Source organism: Acanthochromis polyacanthus, chromosome 20 (genome assembly GCF_021347895.1).
Source record: "Acanthochromis polyacanthus isolate Apoly-LR-REF ecotype Palm Island chromosome 20, KAUST_Apoly_ChrSc, whole genome shotgun sequence".
NCBI lineage: Eukaryota > Metazoa > Chordata > Actinopteri > Pomacentridae > Acanthochromis > Acanthochromis polyacanthus.
In genome coordinates, this window is record NC_067132.1 from 27,201,967 (window position 1) to 27,218,552 (window position 16,586).

General features: G+C 39.8%; 1 protein-coding gene across 1 annotated transcript in view; it reads right to left on the reverse strand.

Moving 5' to 3' along the window:
* LOC110961341 (cadherin-10-like) overlaps window positions 1-16,586 on the reverse strand; it is a 77,104-nt gene that overhangs the window by 4,199 nt on the left and 56,319 nt on the right. Inside the window, exons 7-11 of the mRNA XM_022208922.2 lie at window positions 16,150-16,403; window positions 7,723-7,859; window positions 5,392-5,513; window positions 2,733-2,850; window positions 2,314-2,565 (exon numbers count right to left, since the gene is read on the reverse strand). Of these exons, the coding sequence (XP_022064614.2) occupies window positions 2,314-2,565; window positions 2,733-2,850; window positions 5,392-5,513; window positions 7,723-7,859; window positions 16,150-16,403 (883 nt within the window). The remainder of the gene's footprint in view (window positions 1-2,313; window positions 2,566-2,732; window positions 2,851-5,391; window positions 5,514-7,722; window positions 7,860-16,149; window positions 16,404-16,586) is intronic.

Here is a 16,586-nt window from a genome sequence, read left to right on the forward strand (position 1 = left end):
CTACCACAAGGATGCATTATGTATTCCTCCCTCCTCAGGGCCACTGCTGCTTAAGAACCTATAGGAGGCCGGTTTAAGTACACAGCGGAATGAAGTGTGTGTGCTACAAAGTCAACTTCAGTGCCATTAAGGAGCATTATGACATGTGAGTGATGACTTGGAGGTGACCCGGCCTCTCTGACTTAAAGGGATGGTTCTTTGAAGTGGGCTAGTGCGGGTACTTATCCGCAGATGTACAGTAGATCGACACGCCCCCAGTTTGAAGCAGCAGAGAGGACTGCTGGCAGGGAAGCTAAGCAGTGAACGAGGTCAGCAGTAAAATGTATTTCAGCCACCTAAGAAAATCAATGGCCGTTTAAGCGTGTGCTATATTTAGAATATTCCCACCGGCTTACCTTGCCGACAGACAGCCCCGTCCTTTAGCACTACATTTTATCTCCAGAACTTTCCGATGCACACGTGTTACATACTGCATTATTTCACAGATCAGCAGTATAATCCAGTCCACGGCGCTGAGGCACTTATGCGTACAAATACGAAAGGGCTGTCTGCCGGCAAGGTAGCATTATTCTATTCAGTGTGGTCGAATGTAGGTAGTACTTTGACCATGAATAAGTACCTTATACAATCCACTTCAACAAACAAATCTGTCTCTTCAAGGCAAACATAGAATTATTGATTATAGAGTTGCAGAATTGTGTCCTGGCCTCACTGAAAACACAGTTACTAGTGTGTTAAAGCAAGAAATCAGACTCAATGATCTGTTATGATTGCGGCTGTGAAGTTGGTTTTTTTTGCATTTGCAAGAAAGCAGGGATCTGTGAGGCTGAAGCATCTATAGTTTGTTATGACTAATAGAATTGGTAGTAAAGGTGTTTTTGAAGCTAATCCTGCAGCAGTACTGATAGCAACAACTATCGTTTTCTTAGCAGCAAATGAAGTCATACTCCCTCTGTGTGAGCTTCTCTGTTGGTCGTTTTGGTTGTTGTTTTATGTTCGTGCATGTGAGTCCCTCCCGTTGAAACTACGGGCACTCCCCATGTTTATAAATAGAGCGAGTGACTTCCAACACTGTGCTGTCAAACAGGAAGTGCAGTCTAGTGTTCAACTGGATCCAAAGAATCCTAAACAAACATTTAGTAGGTCAGTATCGGCACAAATGTTGAAAGTCTAATCCTTCATGTCACACAAGAGTCATAAAAAACATTTTCTGAAGCCTTTGATGCACAACATGGGTTAAACGTGACCCACATTCAATGGAAAATGGGTATTTTATGGCCCATGTTGTGCATCAAAGGGTTAATAAACGCAACAATATCTGACTACTTTAAGCCCTGGACACATGCCGCTTGGATGTAGAAAATGCTAACATAGTTAAACCCAACTTGATTGAACATAAATGCAGTGGTCAGAGGTTATTAAGCATCACTGGTGACTTTGTCATGGTGCCCCTATACGAGCTAAACTCCCACAATGCTCTCTGCTTGATAATACAACACTGCCTGCCGCCTCTGGACACATTATTTAATGTGGCACACTCACATGCTCCAGCTAACCTGAAATACTTTAAGTGTGTATTACGTATGAAAATGATGTCAGATTGGGATTTGATACTGGCAGATACTCAATAATAAATGAGTCTGATCAAGCTGAAGGAAAATAATTTGGACTTGTCTAGTTTTAGGTATTTTTAGTGTTTTCTTGCAGCTCTCGTCTTTTTCTTTTCCTTGAAGATTGGGACTAAGCTGAAATGAAGGGACTGCACCTACATGTCTAACATGAATAAAATACTTTTGTGTTGTTTTGTTTTCTTAGGCGTTGGGGGAACATTGGTGTGGTCACTGTGGTCAGTTTCATGGGAGGACTCACATGCACATAAAATGTTGCTTGAATCCCAACACTCACAGAGGAAGTGTGCACTAATACTCCTCTATAGCTTTGCATAGAAATTAGCTGCTTGCTGTTTTGTAAATGTTCAAAATCTGGCCTTGAAAGCTGCACCGGGCAGTGGTTCTATGCAATAAAATAAAGTCCACATTTGAATAAAGCACAGGGTCCTGCTCAGCCAGCTGAGATGCTGTAAGTCTTTGCTGCTGAAATCAAATTAAAAAGACAGCTGTGGTCACTGGCAGGATTATCCGCCCACAGGAAGTGATAAATCAAATTAAGGAGCGAAATATAAAACTGCCTCTTTAACACCTGCTAGAGGTTGCTTTAGTAAGAAGCTCTCAAATCCTACTGTCAGTGAAGCCCACCTCTTTAAATCAGCTCAACTTGAACAACAAATGTGTTCCCAGAGCAGCCGCTACTCACTGAGCAAGATGATGACGCAAAGCAGAATGGCCACCAGGGCCCCGGTGCTGAGTCCCGCCCTCGCCGTTAGCGCCTCTGCGTTGCACAGCTTCATGTTGCCTTCGCGGTCGCAGGTGCAAACCCTGATGGTCAGCGTGTTGGTGCTGCTCTGCATGGGGAACTCTCCGTCAGAAATGACCACGGGGACGTGGTAGACGCTCTTCTGGAGGCTGCTGTAGCTGTTCCTCCGTGTGAGGATCCCGGCCGTGTTGTCTGACAACAACACAATATCCGGTTACTATGCAGCGATCGATAACCTGCATGAATATTTTAGAGTCTACATGTGCCATATCAATTAAACATCCGCAGTACAGTGTCATCATGTATACATGCCTCATGGGAACTTTTTACAGGTGATTCCTCAGCTCAGAGTTTCTTACCTTTGTTGTCACGGACAGAGAAGTTTGCTTTTCCTGCAGCTTCCTGTGCAAGGCTGAAGAAGAAGCGATGTCCTACGAGCGGCTCGTCGGGATCCGTGGCGCTGATGGTTTGTATCCTCTGGAAGAAGAAGACGACAGCTCAGAAACAAAGAAACCTCCAGCAAACAGACTTAACCCTCTGGAATGAAGATGGGGTTGTAAATGCTCACAGGGTTTAAGAACCAGGCTAATTCCTGGTAGGTTTTCCAAGGTGCCAATGAAATCACAATATGAGCGATAACCTCCTTAAACAGTCTTAATATTTGTGCAGTACTTCCATCAGTGAAGTAGTAAACCTTCTTTTAAGATTAATTTCCAAGTAGATTCTTTTTTTGCACAAATTTACTTTTGTAATGTTGAATACAATCTTTTTAAAGATGTTTTCCCCTGTGGTTGTTGTCTTTTCAAAACTGCACCATTCATCAGCGCAAGAAGACGGAAAGAATTGTCCCATTTCCAACTTTCTGACAGTCTTCAAACTATTTATCTACAACATGCTGTTCCATTGGAAAACTTAACTGAATCTCAGTCTAAAAATGTGATATTTTGTCAAAAAAAAGCACCATAAATAAACCGCCTTCTCTATAAATAAGAAAAAATTCTGCCTAACTATGAAGCCATTATTGGCTCAGTTACATGACAACAATTCTGGGATTATCCAACAGATTAAAAATGTCAGTACTAAAATGTCTAGAGAGTTTATGTCAACACTGTCAATAACCAGCTGCATTTAAATTCTGTATGTAGGTCAGTTTTTGAACTTTTTAACTGGATAGTTTCACCTCAGTTACCCTGACTGGTGTTTACATGGTAGATTACTGGTGGCAGCTAAGCTTGGTTGAGCTGTAAATTGGTCGTTTCTAAACAGAACAGTGTGAATAAATGAGTCAATTGAACACCTGGCACATAAAGGTAGTACATGTTTTATACACAATATAAGGTAAAAGGTGCTTCATGTATAACTCACTTCATACAATCAGTGATATTAAAGTGATTAATATCTCTCGGCGCGTCGTCTCCAACAGTAAACCATGTAATTAAAGATATCCACAGTACAAGCTCATTAATGTTCACATCAGCGGCTGTGATAAATAACCTGGCGGTTTATTCAGATTAAAGGGATCCTTCGGTCTTTGGGGAATCTGCGAAGACAAACAGTTAAGGGCGAGCTAACGAGGAACAAACCTCCAGAGTTTTTCTGACGGTGTGCAGAGACACAAACAAGGCTTCCAACAGACACCTAATACCTGTTTTATGTATATTACAGGAGTCAAAATTTGGCAAATTAGCATGTTGTGGTTGGAGTAATGAGTACAAGTGTGGATTAAGCTACATTAGCTTAGCATTATGATACTTTTAGGACTTGAAACACAGGATTTGTTTACTGTAGCACTGCTTGCTTTTTACTAAACTACATGGAAGTTATCTTGGTGGTTCTGTCCCTACTTTAATCGACATTAGTCCTTGGTAGTAAAGTAAATTAAATATATCAAGCATTCACTGTTGCTAGTGGCTAATGTTTACTGCATATATCCATTAATGTTCTTTATTACAGATTTCATTATGATAAGATTCTGAAATTCAATTCAAAATAGTCAAAATTCAATTACCAATTTGTTTGTTTGGGATTGTAACTATTACAGATATCTAGAATACAGTTCAAACTAATGAAAAGTATAAGCGGACTAGTGGAACTATATTTAAGATTTCTACAATTCCTTTTAGAACTGCTGAATTTGAGATTAAAAATGGAATTTCTATCAGTCAAAATACTACAGATATCCTCAGTGATAAATATCTTAAATTAATAAGATAATTAGGGTGACATAATTGTATTTTTACTGCTTCTAAAGGTTTTATTGCTTTCATTACTCTCTTGATTTCCATTCACTTTAGCTGCATTGTCCGGCTTTGTCTTGCTATTTTTGCTCTTGTTTTAAAAACTGCTTCATAAATGATGTTATTCTCATTATCATTGTAACTGAAAGGGTTTGTTGATGTGTCAGACCTGCAATTACCGGTATCTGAAATGGGAAGTTACCGTTCTACCAGCAGTAACTCTTTTTTCAAAATGCAGAAATTCAATTAAACATATCTGTAATAATCAGTCTTACTAATGACGGAGGATTTAGTGGTATCTATAATTACACTTTTGTATATATCTCTATATATAGATATAAATTAACATTTCAACGTGTCAAATTGTAATTTTCACAGGTGAAAACTAATTTGCCACTCGTCTGGCCCACTGATTAAATGTTAAAAGGGCTGCCCTGCTGGGGCCACGAAACACTTTTTTTTTTGCTCTAGACTTGATTATGAGCAGAAAATATGAGCGAGTTGACAAGTGAGACTGAAACTGACATTTATACCTCATGTGTTGCAACACTTGGGGTTTAGGATATTTGGACGAACAAAGTGTCCTTAAAACTTTTCATCATGTAAAATTCTGCTTCCCAGAAACAGCTCCTATATGGATTTGCTTAAAATACACGGGACATATGTACAAATCATCCCTGAGGCCTGTTAATTACACACTAAAGTGGAAGCAGATGCACAATCCTGAGGAAGAAGTGGAGATGAAACCATGACGACGGCCCAGCGTTTGGTAAGAACCAACCTGATTAGCCTTGGCGTTCTCACACACAAACGTCTCGTAATTGGTGGCAAATGTTGGAGCGTTGTCGTTGACGTCCAGCACTCTGATGTATACCGGCACCCGGCTGATCTGTTGCGCGTTGTCTAGGAAACACAAAAGGTGGCCACAGTGAGTTTACACAAATAATTACAAGTACATGTGTGCAGCTTTGGCCCCCCGTTACTGAGCAAACTCATTAATATTTGGATGCTACACTTAGTTATTTCATTTCTAAGTGTTTTCTTCCCCGAGCCGCTGCTACTGATGTGAAATGTCTCCGTGAGAAGTTTCCCTAACAAAACAAACACAAGTGAGGGAACTTAGTGGAGATATCATACATATTCAGTGCCTATTTAAATCATTCACCCTGCTTGAAGTTTTCCCTTTTTACTGCATTTCAACATCAAATTGTGGACCATTTCAAATAGAAAACAGATCTACTAAGTAATGCCAATTAATTAAAGTACAATTAAAAGCATCATCAAGAAACAGAAGGAATGTGGCACATGGGTGAATCTGCTGGGAACAGGCCATCCTTAAAACTAAGTGATTGTGCAAGAAAGAGATTATTGAGGCCACCAAGACACCTATGACTCCACTGAAGAAGTTACAAGCTTTAGCAACTGAGATGGGAGAAACTGTGGAACCAACTGTTGTCTGTTCTTTAACGGTCAAAGCTTTATAGGAGAGTAGCAAAAAGAAAACCACCACTGAAAAAAGCTCATGTTAAACCTCGACTAGAGTGAATGCTTGTGAGGGACTCTGAGGTCAACTGGAAGAAGGTTCTTTGGTCTGATGAGACCAAAATTTAGGTTTTTGGCCATTAGATAAGATGCTATGTTTGGGGGACACTAAACACTGCATATTACCACAAACACACTGAAGCATGGTGGTGGCAGCATCATAATGTGAAGCATGGTGGTGGCAGCATCATGATGTGAAGCACGGTGGCGGCAGCATCATGATGTGAAGCACGGTGGCGGCAGCATCATTATGTGAAGCATGGTGGCAGCAGCATCATTTTTTTTTTTTTTTTCTCATTTTTTTTTGTCTGCAAGTCCGCTCAAAAATGACACCAACCACTCATGGTGCCACTGCTTAAGCTTCATGTGCAATTTTTTTCTTCTTTGTGACTGTGACCATCACCGGCCCTCATGGCAAATTAACCTATCATGTTTATTTCAAGCTGTTTTCTACATTATGCCATTGAGGGCTGTGCACACCCAAGTGAAACACGGCAGCAGCATCATGATGTGAAGCACGGTGGTGGCAGCATCATGATGTGAAGCACGGTGGCGGCAGCATCATGATGTGGAGCATGGTGGTAGCAGTATCATGATGTGGAGCATGGTGGCGGCAGCATCATTATGTGTAGCACGGTGGTAGCAGTATCATGATGTGAAGCATGGTGGTGGCAGCATCATTATGTGAAGCACGGTGGTAGCAGTATCATGATGTGGAGCATGGTGGTAGCAGTATCATGATGTGGAGCATGGTGGCGGCAGCATCATTATGTGTAGCACGGTGGTAGCAGTATCATGATGTGAAGCATGGTGGTGGCAGCATCATGATGTGAAGCACGGTGGTGGCAGCATCATGATGTGAAGCACGGTGGTGGCAGCATCATGATGTGAAGCACGGTGGTAGCAGTATCATGATGTGAAGCATGGTGGTGGCAGTATCATGATGTGGAGCATGGTGGCGGTGTTCTGGTGAATTTGTGGTTGGACTTGGAAAGAGCTCATGATTGATATTCAACCTGACAAAATGAGCCGTTTTGCAAAGGAGAATGGGGTAAAACTGCAATGAGCAAGGCTGACTGAGACCAATCCACACGGGCTTAATGCTGTAACTGCGGCCGAACATGCATCTACTGTGGTGAAAACTTGTGCAATCCCTTATTGTACATTTCAAATTTGAACTAAGTGACATTATTTCACAGAGATCTGTTGTCATGACAGTAAATTGTTGTCAATAAAAGTCAAATTGAATTGAATGTTGGAAAGCAATAAAAAGGGAAAACGTCTTTGGTTTTGCTGATAAAAATACGTCTTCTGAAATTGGGAATTGAAAGATAAGATGTGCATGAACAGCTGGTAAAGGTGGAGGAAGGTGCAAGTTTGCAGTATCATTGAATTAGAACAAATTAGAAAAGAACTAGCAGAATCTAAGGAGAATTTATAGTGAACAAGTGCTGCTCAGGGTTGGGAAACAAACAGCAGCTACCAGAGATTAGCGTCAACTCCAGAAATCCAATTCTTTCTGACAGAGCGGGAGGAAAAGGTGCGAACGTCTGCTTCCTGCTGCACTTACTCAGCTCATAGGCGGTGACGGAGATGTTGTGCCAGGCGTTCTCCTCCCTGTCCAGATCCCTGAGGATGAACACCGACCCGTTGTCGGGGTGAATGTTGAATACATGGTCCATGTCCGTGAGTCGATCGATGGAGTACCTGCAAGGGGAAGAAACGCACATAAAGCGATCGGCGGCGTCAACTGTTGTCAGAAAACGGGTTCCCTAGACAACAGATACAGGCCACAGTCACATTTACAGATCTCCTCAGGTGTGAGTCAGGGCGGAAACGGTCGCATTTACTGGCGGTTAAATTGACACTCGGTTAGAGCGCTTCCTCAAGCCTAAGCGAACGTGATGGACACCTCTCAGCCTTCTACTATTCAAGGACGTGAAGAAAAAGATTAATTTTAGCATCGGTGCAGCAGAAACAGAGACCAACTTTGCTTTGTTTTTGTTTTTTTTTTACCTGTGCAAATGAGCTGCAGGAGTTAATTACAGCTTCTAAATAGCTCAGTTTACAGAAATCCCTAAAACATTTCCTCAATTAGCCTTCGTGTTATCTGAGCAGAGGGGTATTTTCAGGGTTTTGCACCTGTGTTTTTACACATGTGACTTTGAAACATCCGACACAACTGAAATACTGCAGAGGTGTCGTCCTGAACACAGTTTTAGGTATAAAAGGCTACATGATATATTGTTTCGTTATCGATATTGTGATGTGAAGTCAGAGAAATTCATTCAAACACAAAATGAAACAAGTCTTTTTCCTGCTTGATGCAAAAACTAAACTCGATTCTCATTTTCTGTAATTAATCTACAAGAGAAGTCTGTCTGATAGAACATCATTTACTTCAATTCTGGGGTTCTTGGGTACACAGAGTGAGCACAAAATGAGCAAGAAACACTTAAAAGATTTGGTTGCAAAACTATGATGGTCCAGCCAGTGGTGTCATTAGGCCTATTTTAGGGGGGCTTTCTAATCAAACATTTAATTTTTTTAATTCAATGTTTTGTCTTTTTAAAGGTTTGAGGATCTAATTAAATTTTTTGTATTTTAAATGTTTAATATTCTTATTTTTAAATTCTATTTTTGAAATGTTTATGTAAAATATTTCCTCTAATGTTCAATATTTTTGTTTAAAATCTTGTTTAATTTCATAATTACATGGTTTGTATCTTCTGTTTAATTATCTAATTAAATATTTTGTCTGTCTAATATAATTTAATTGTATTTAATGTTTAATTTTCTTTTTGAAAGTTTTATTGTAGCAAATGTGTTTTCATTTGATTTAACTGTTTTTAATGTAGTTTATTTCTTTAATATTTTTTCTGTCAAGATTTTAACCCCAACCTTAAAAAGGAAACAAACCCTTAAATCACAATAAACATACTTCTGTTGTCACAATTATGAGTTGGTCAATTAATCACTTTATCAGTTCAGCTTTATTTGTTTAGAACCTTTCACACAGATGACAAAACTAAACATGCAAAGAGAAAAACTATGATTAAAACTCAAAAACAGTTTAAAAAAAAAAAGATTTAACATAATAAAATATGTTGTGTCCAGGGGATGGAGGGAGTTTATTGAAGTCTTCTTGGGCTCACACAGTAACTCATTTAAAATAGAAACTTGATATTCAGTCTAAGGAAACTGTAGCACAACAGAAGAACAAACAATATCTCCTATTTTCTCCTTTAATGAGCCGACTCTTATGGTGCTTTCAGATCAAAGAACTACAGACTCTTCACAACCTGCTCAAACTCTTGGTACAGGACCTCACCGCACGGGTCAAGAAGGTTTCCTTCTCATTTCTACTCTGAAGCTCACCTTCTCCTGCTCAAACCGCTGACAAATGGTTCTGCTGCTCTAAAGTCTGGTCTCCAGAACTTCCTAAAAACTCTCACAGTCTCTTCTGCTGCAGGTTGCTTTGTAGAACTGTTCCAGAAAACCTCACTAAACCACATGGAGGGGCCTCAAGATAGTCGTCCAAATGAAACCGTACAAAAGCCAAACTAGCACAACCCAAACGCTAAAGTCTCCTGCAGCCTACCAGAGAAGCTCTTTAAACAGAGAATCAGGACAGGAACTCTTACCTTCTGGACAACTAACATTGGTTCATAAACAAGAACACAGAATGTGTCTGACCAAAAACCTCTAAAGACTCACTACAGCCAAGATAAAGACACAACTCAGCTGCACCAAATCCACTAATCACTGCACACATTAGCACCATGTGCTAACTGTGGCTAAAGAACCACATTTACCAAGACAGCTATCCAGCACAAAGCCCTAAAACACACCAAGAAACACATTAAAGAGGATTTTACTGCTGGAAGCTGCACGCCAATGCCTAAAGAACAAACTAAAGCAACGGAACCAAACCCGGTTCAGTGAAGAGAAGCAGAGGAAATGTTTGACTGCAGACATAAAGCAGGAAGACACTGAGCTGCTCAGGTGTTCCTGACAACACCAAGCAGCCACCTGGACAGCCAATAGGAACGCAGCTTACTGGAAGTCCAGAGGGATGGCTTAGTGAAGGAAATTTAGTTTAAAGTTGAAGCAGAAACTTAAAGAAAGTTGAAAACTACCTTCTGATACCTCTTCGAGTCTTGGAGTTTGAAAAGCAGTTGAGTTTTTAACAGTCACATGTATTGTTTTGACATTTAATAGAGAGTTTAGTGCCTGATTGTAATTCTGTTTAGTGAATGGATAATTTAAGATATGAAGATATGTTTTGTTTTTTCTTCAGCACTTTTTATTGTTTAGTTGGCTCATGTGGTTAACTTGAAGCGGTTGAGTGCATTAAAATCCTCCAAGACAAATGTTACAAAGTGGTTGCTGGAGTTATTTCAATTATGCATATATTTATGGAAAATACTGAAATGTGTTGTGCACATCCAGCCACAGAACTTTCATCCATATTTTACATGAAGAACCATTTTCAATACGGCCTGTCCTTGCTCTGTTTTTTTTTCTGCTTTTTTTAAGCTCACTGTTTTGTTTTATTATCCCTTCATGCTATCGCTGTAAGATTTTAAAAGGGCAAAATGCTCTTAATTTACACCAGAATGCAGGAAACAGGATCAATAATTTTCAAAATTTTCTGGGGGAGGGTCCCCAGACCCCCCACCAGCATCCCACACAGACCAAACTCTCAGGTCTGGTCACAAGTTGGCAGCCCTGAATTATTGTGTTGTGAGCAAAAGTCATGGCCACTGTGGCCTAAAACATTTACACAGTAAAGTATCTCTGAATAAATCTAAATCTGTCCAAAAAGTGGAAAAGAAATTTCTCAGTTTTTGGTGGCTGTTTGTGAAATTAAACGTTCACTCACATCCTGTGCATCTTCTGGGGCTAAGCCCCCCCGTCCTTAAAACCTAGTGACGCCCCTGGCTGTGACACTGCAGAAGCTTATCGAAATAAAGCCACTGTGAATCAGCGCCAAAGCTAAAGGCAGCCCAACTAAATACTAGAGTGTGCAACTTTTTTTTGTTATTGGATGGGCTGTATATATGACAATCAATGGATACTGGTTGTAAATATGGGTTATTATGGGTTTTCTTGATTGCCAATAATCAGTATTCGCCCAAGAAACACTACACAATTGGATCCCTGAGGTTTGCTGTCTAGAACAGTCTGTCCTGCGGTGATGAAGGATTTTTCCCACATTAGAGCCAACAGGTTATCCAGTCGTGTTGTTTTCCTCCGCTTCCAGGATTCCTGCGATACATCAGTGTGATTAATGGAGTAGCAGGCATCAGGAGGGTCGGCGTAAGAGGAAGGAGACCCCCGAGGGGAGACTATGAACCAGGTCTCTGAATGCTCCGCCGCTCCCTCCCCTCGCCGCCTCCCCCGCCTCCTGCAGCATCAACCCTTTCGGTGTCTTTATCCGAACCCTCCCTCCGCAGTAACTCTAACCTCGTTAAATCTGCGTCGGCTTTACTAATTGCTTTTCTAATATTCCCAATAATTCAGCCGGCCGGGCTCTAACCCCTTCCCCTGATTAATGACGGGGAGATAACGGCGCTCATCGTCCTGACCGGGCATCCAAAGTGCTGCTCTCAGCAGGCAGGCAGCTGGTCGGACGGGAGGCCGAGCAGAAGGACACGAAGGGTTACAGAAATGTTAGTGATCAGCGAGACGGGACATATTTCCTCTTTCCCAGCTATATGATCGGACGGACCGCCACGGTGTTTCCAGAAAACAGTATTCCAGGAAAAAAAAGGGTCAAAGAGAGTCTAGTAGGAGAGTCTGACCTGAGCTGAGTGTAGTATAGATTTAAGGTACATTTTAGGCTAAGAAGATACAAAACAATTTGCATAGAGATGAGTTTTTAGCTGTTTAAATGATCAAACGATACAGATGAGTTCTCTCTACTTCTAGTCATGGTTGTTCTGTTTCTGTAGAGGTATAGGACTTCATACTGCAGTGAAAAATGAACCCACAGTGAAGAAAAATATGACAAGACCAAAAAACGCCAATACACTACTGAGGTTCAGAGATGTCAGTCATTTTAGACCAAGAAGGGACTATTTTCATGGAACAAAACTTGCATAAAGATGAGTTTTAAGCTGCAAATGATCAAAAAGACATGCTTGAGTTCTCTCTGCTTCTAGTCCTGGTTGTTGTGTTTCCACAGAGGTGCAGGACTTCATATTGTGGTGAAGAAAGAACCCACAGTGAGGAAAAATGTGACATTAACAAGAAATAAGCTACATGTAAGTCATTTTAGACTAAGAAGGGATTATTTTCATGGACAAAAACTGACACAAAGATGAGTTTTTAGGTATCAAGTCAATAACTGGAGATGAATTTTGAAGTACTATACTTCAGGGCTGCAACTAACAAGTGAATTTGAATATTCTGGTGGCTCTTTTGACATACTGATTAATAATTAGACCTAAATATACAAGATAATAGTGAAAAATGACCATCTAGAAGAAAAATGTCAACAGTTTGTGCATTTTCTTTTTAACATAACACCTGTGAGCATTAAAAATATTATAAATAATGAAAAAATTAATTTGATAAAATATTCTACAACTTTTGTTCAGACATAATATAGCTATAGTGTGTCATGAAAACATTTTTTGGAGTATTGATGACACCTGCAAACACCTGGAAAAATACCGTAAACGTCAATTCCAAATTTTAGATTTTTTTCAAGTAAATAAAGAAATTAAACTTTCTCAATTTTATTTTTTTTTTACAGGATCAGGTCTATTTTTGTTGAATTATTAAATTAGGCACGCTGAATAAAACCATTCTAATGAAATATTGTGATTTTAAACTTAGCTTTGGTTGATTTTTTCTGAAATAACTGCATGTCACTTTTGATGTGTTCAAGGACTGTCGGAAAGTTGAAAATCCATAGATTTTTTCGGATTTCACAGTTTCTGGTGAGAATTTTGTGGGTTGTTTATAAAGATAAGATGTCCGTCAACCTTATAATATCAGAACTGTACTGACTTTTACCTGCTGTGTGATAAAATATTCTAAATTCTGGGCTTTTTTCCAGAGCTTCAGCCTCCATTCAACAATAAGAAAACTGTGTTGGACATGTCTGAATGTTCCTGAAGGGAAAAGGTGCTGTGAACTTTTTATACAGGAAAATTACATCTATTCTATTTCAATAGCAGGAGCTCCCATTAAATGAATTATTTAAATCATAATTTATGGGGAGGTTCATGACTCCATCTTTTCAAGCTGAAAATATAAACAGCTTTAAAACGCTGGCCTCTGCAGAGACACTGTGTTCCGTTCGGTGTGTGAAACGCCGCTAAAAACGTGCCAGAAGTTCACTCACGCCACTTCGTTAATGGAAATTATGCAGGCATTCTAATAAACGGGAGTAACGGCAGCCGGGTGTGAGGCTGCGGCTCGACTCCGTCTCCGACTTTTTCATTTTTACGACGCACTAAGGGAGTTGGCTCTCAAGGTTGAAGTTCCAGCACTTTATTGCAGGTGTCAAATATGATATCATTCTCTTTTATCGCCCATCATCAAGGAGGGGAGCTACCCTGTGGCATTTAAAGCCGCGCTGCAGAGGAGGAGGCCTGCAGGCTGCCTGGAATCCGGAAGCCGTCGAGTCTTTGTTAGCTCCACATGTGAACGTTCCCTGTAAATGGGCGAACATGTCTGCATACGGGAACATGTATGACGTGGCGAGCAGACAAAAGAACACAAAGGATCAGCAGCATAAGGGCCTGTTTCTTACTAGATATTAGCCATAGTCATTCAGCTGCTGTGATGGAAACTCATCACTGATGCTCCTCTGAACACGAAAACATTCAAGGTTACCAGAGAACATCGTCCTCGTTAGATCTCAGGCTCGTGTGGCTTTTTTCTGCGTTGTTTCAGCAGCGATTTATACTTGAACCTGCTGTGAAGAAGTGTAGCCGAGGACGCAGAGAACAACAACCGTGATGACTGATCGCTCAAAGATAATGCTTCTGTTAAACTCAGTGTAATAAACTGTAATTGTATCTGGCCTCCTCAAAATGCAAACACGAGAGCCAGTTTTCTGCCAGCGGAGCCATATGCTGCTTTCTGCTCTTCACAGCTCCACTAATCCGTGAATAAACTCTATTTTCTTGCAGTACTTTTGGTAAAAAGTGAATGTTTTTCTACAATTATTAGCTCCAAACTCAGCTGTCGTTGTTTGAAGTACAAATGGTCAATAAATCAAGTTTCAGGTTTAAAAAAAGTCGAACGCTGTGGAAGCTCTGAAGAAAAAAGCTAATTTGAACATCTGTAACTGTATGAAAACAGTTTGTTAGAAGATCATCTGCGGAATGAATCCTGAGCATCAACTGGGCTGAATATGGTTTAAAAAAATGTTGTTTTTAAGTTCTAGGTTCTAATTTTTAGGATTTCAGTGACTATATTTGATGATGTAGTAGAAACAATTCGATTGTTAATTTAATTCATTAATTTTTCAGGCCAAAAAGTTACGTTATCTTAATTTAAATTAAATGTTTTGCTGTTTTAGCTCGACAAAAAGAAGCTTTTTAATAAATTCAGCTTTAGATTGAGGAAAATATGACTATATTTCTGGCATTTTTTGCCCAAGTGGTAAATTAATATGTCATAAAAACAGTCAAATAAATCAGAATCGATCATCAGTTAACGTATAATACTTTAAAGTTTCTTCCGTCCATTGGTTTAACCTTTAAAATCGCATTTCTGTGCATTAAAGTTTTTCCCCATTAAAGTAATCCCTTCTCACCATTAAGTGTAAGTCTCATTTCAGTACAGTACAAAAAAACAATAAAAAGACGAAGTGTGATTTGTCATCCCGGCTCCAATTGCCATTAAGTTTGCATTAATAGTTTTACTTTGTACAGGCTGATTTAATTTCCTTCCATGGGAACATTAACGGAAATTAATGGCTGCCGGTAGTAATGAGAAAAATACGTACAAAAATCCAAAGCAGAATTAAGTTGAAAACGATAAAAATGGAAAGTACACACAGAGTCAGAGCTGAAATGTGTCTAATACTATCATTTTTGGGTGTATTTTTCATTAAAGCAGATAATTTCAATGAATGTTTTTCACAGAATGACGTTTAAATCAGCAACAATTACAACAACACGACTTATATCTGCACTTTTTGGATCTATCTGTAGAGACTCAAAGCTCCAGACAGAACCAAGACCAGGAGCAGTTCCAGATGTGGCTGAAAGCTCCAGAAAATAACTAATAATTGCAGCTTGAGTTGGCAATCGTGTTGTCTTTTTTTCAGTTTTTTTTGGTGCTGCACCGAGACGAATAAAAATGAAACCGAATTTGAAATGCAGCAACACATTGTGCAAAAAGGTTACCTGGGTTATTCCATATTGAATTAGAACATTTTTAGAAAAATTTCCAACAAAAAAGGACCAAAAATGAAAAATATGTCGACGTTTAAAGCATTATTTTCTTCGTGACATTTGGAAAAACATTTTCAAACTGCAGAATTCTGGTTTTACTTGGGTTGCTTTCGTGGTACAACTTGTCATAATCGCTCTAACAGTATGAAAGTTTAACAAACATAACTTTTTCCCATTTATGGAATAAAATATTTAATATTTAATATTTAAAAGTGTTTTATGGGTGTTCTTTGTATTATCATGACTTACAAATATTGGAATTGGTGCTCAAAGATGCGACTTTTCACAATTTTCCTTCTTTTCTTTCGTCTTTTAAGAGAATATTCGATCTACCTGTCCAGTATTACAGACTTTGGATCAATGACGTGATTAGAACCAACGGTGAAAATGTCAGATTTTTATCTCTAATAGTTCCTGAGATATCATCGTTTGATTTATGAAGCTAAAATTTCACAGATACCATTTTACAAATATGCAGTTTATGATAAACAAATCAGAAATGGTGGAAAAGAAGGAACCAGATGATTTGAGAGGTGTTTTGTTAGTTTTTTTTAAGTTGTGGTGCGGTTTCGTACCTGACGGGGCTGCTTTTATTGTCCGGGTCCGAGGCGCTGACGGATCCGATGACCGTGTTCCTGGCGGCGTCCTCCTTCACCTCCATGACGTAGCTGGCTCGCTCGAACACCGGCGGCTCGTCCACGTCCTCCACCACGATCTTGATGGTGGCCTCGTCCCTGAAGGGCCCCATGGAGTAGAAACGAGGGTTGATGTGGGAGTTCTCCACCTGGACACGGAGGCTGTACTGACGCTTCCTCTCAAAGTCCAGCGGCTGTGATACAAAGAGACAAGATGCTGGATTAAAAACAAACTTCTGCTGCAACTTCCTCCAGCGGCTGCTTTTGTCTGTTATTATTTACTTTTAAACATTTGCACGCGTTGCCGTGCTCCGCTGTTGATTTCGGGAGCGGCTAATCTCCATTCCGAGCGTCCCGCCACATTCAATTTGAGGTCA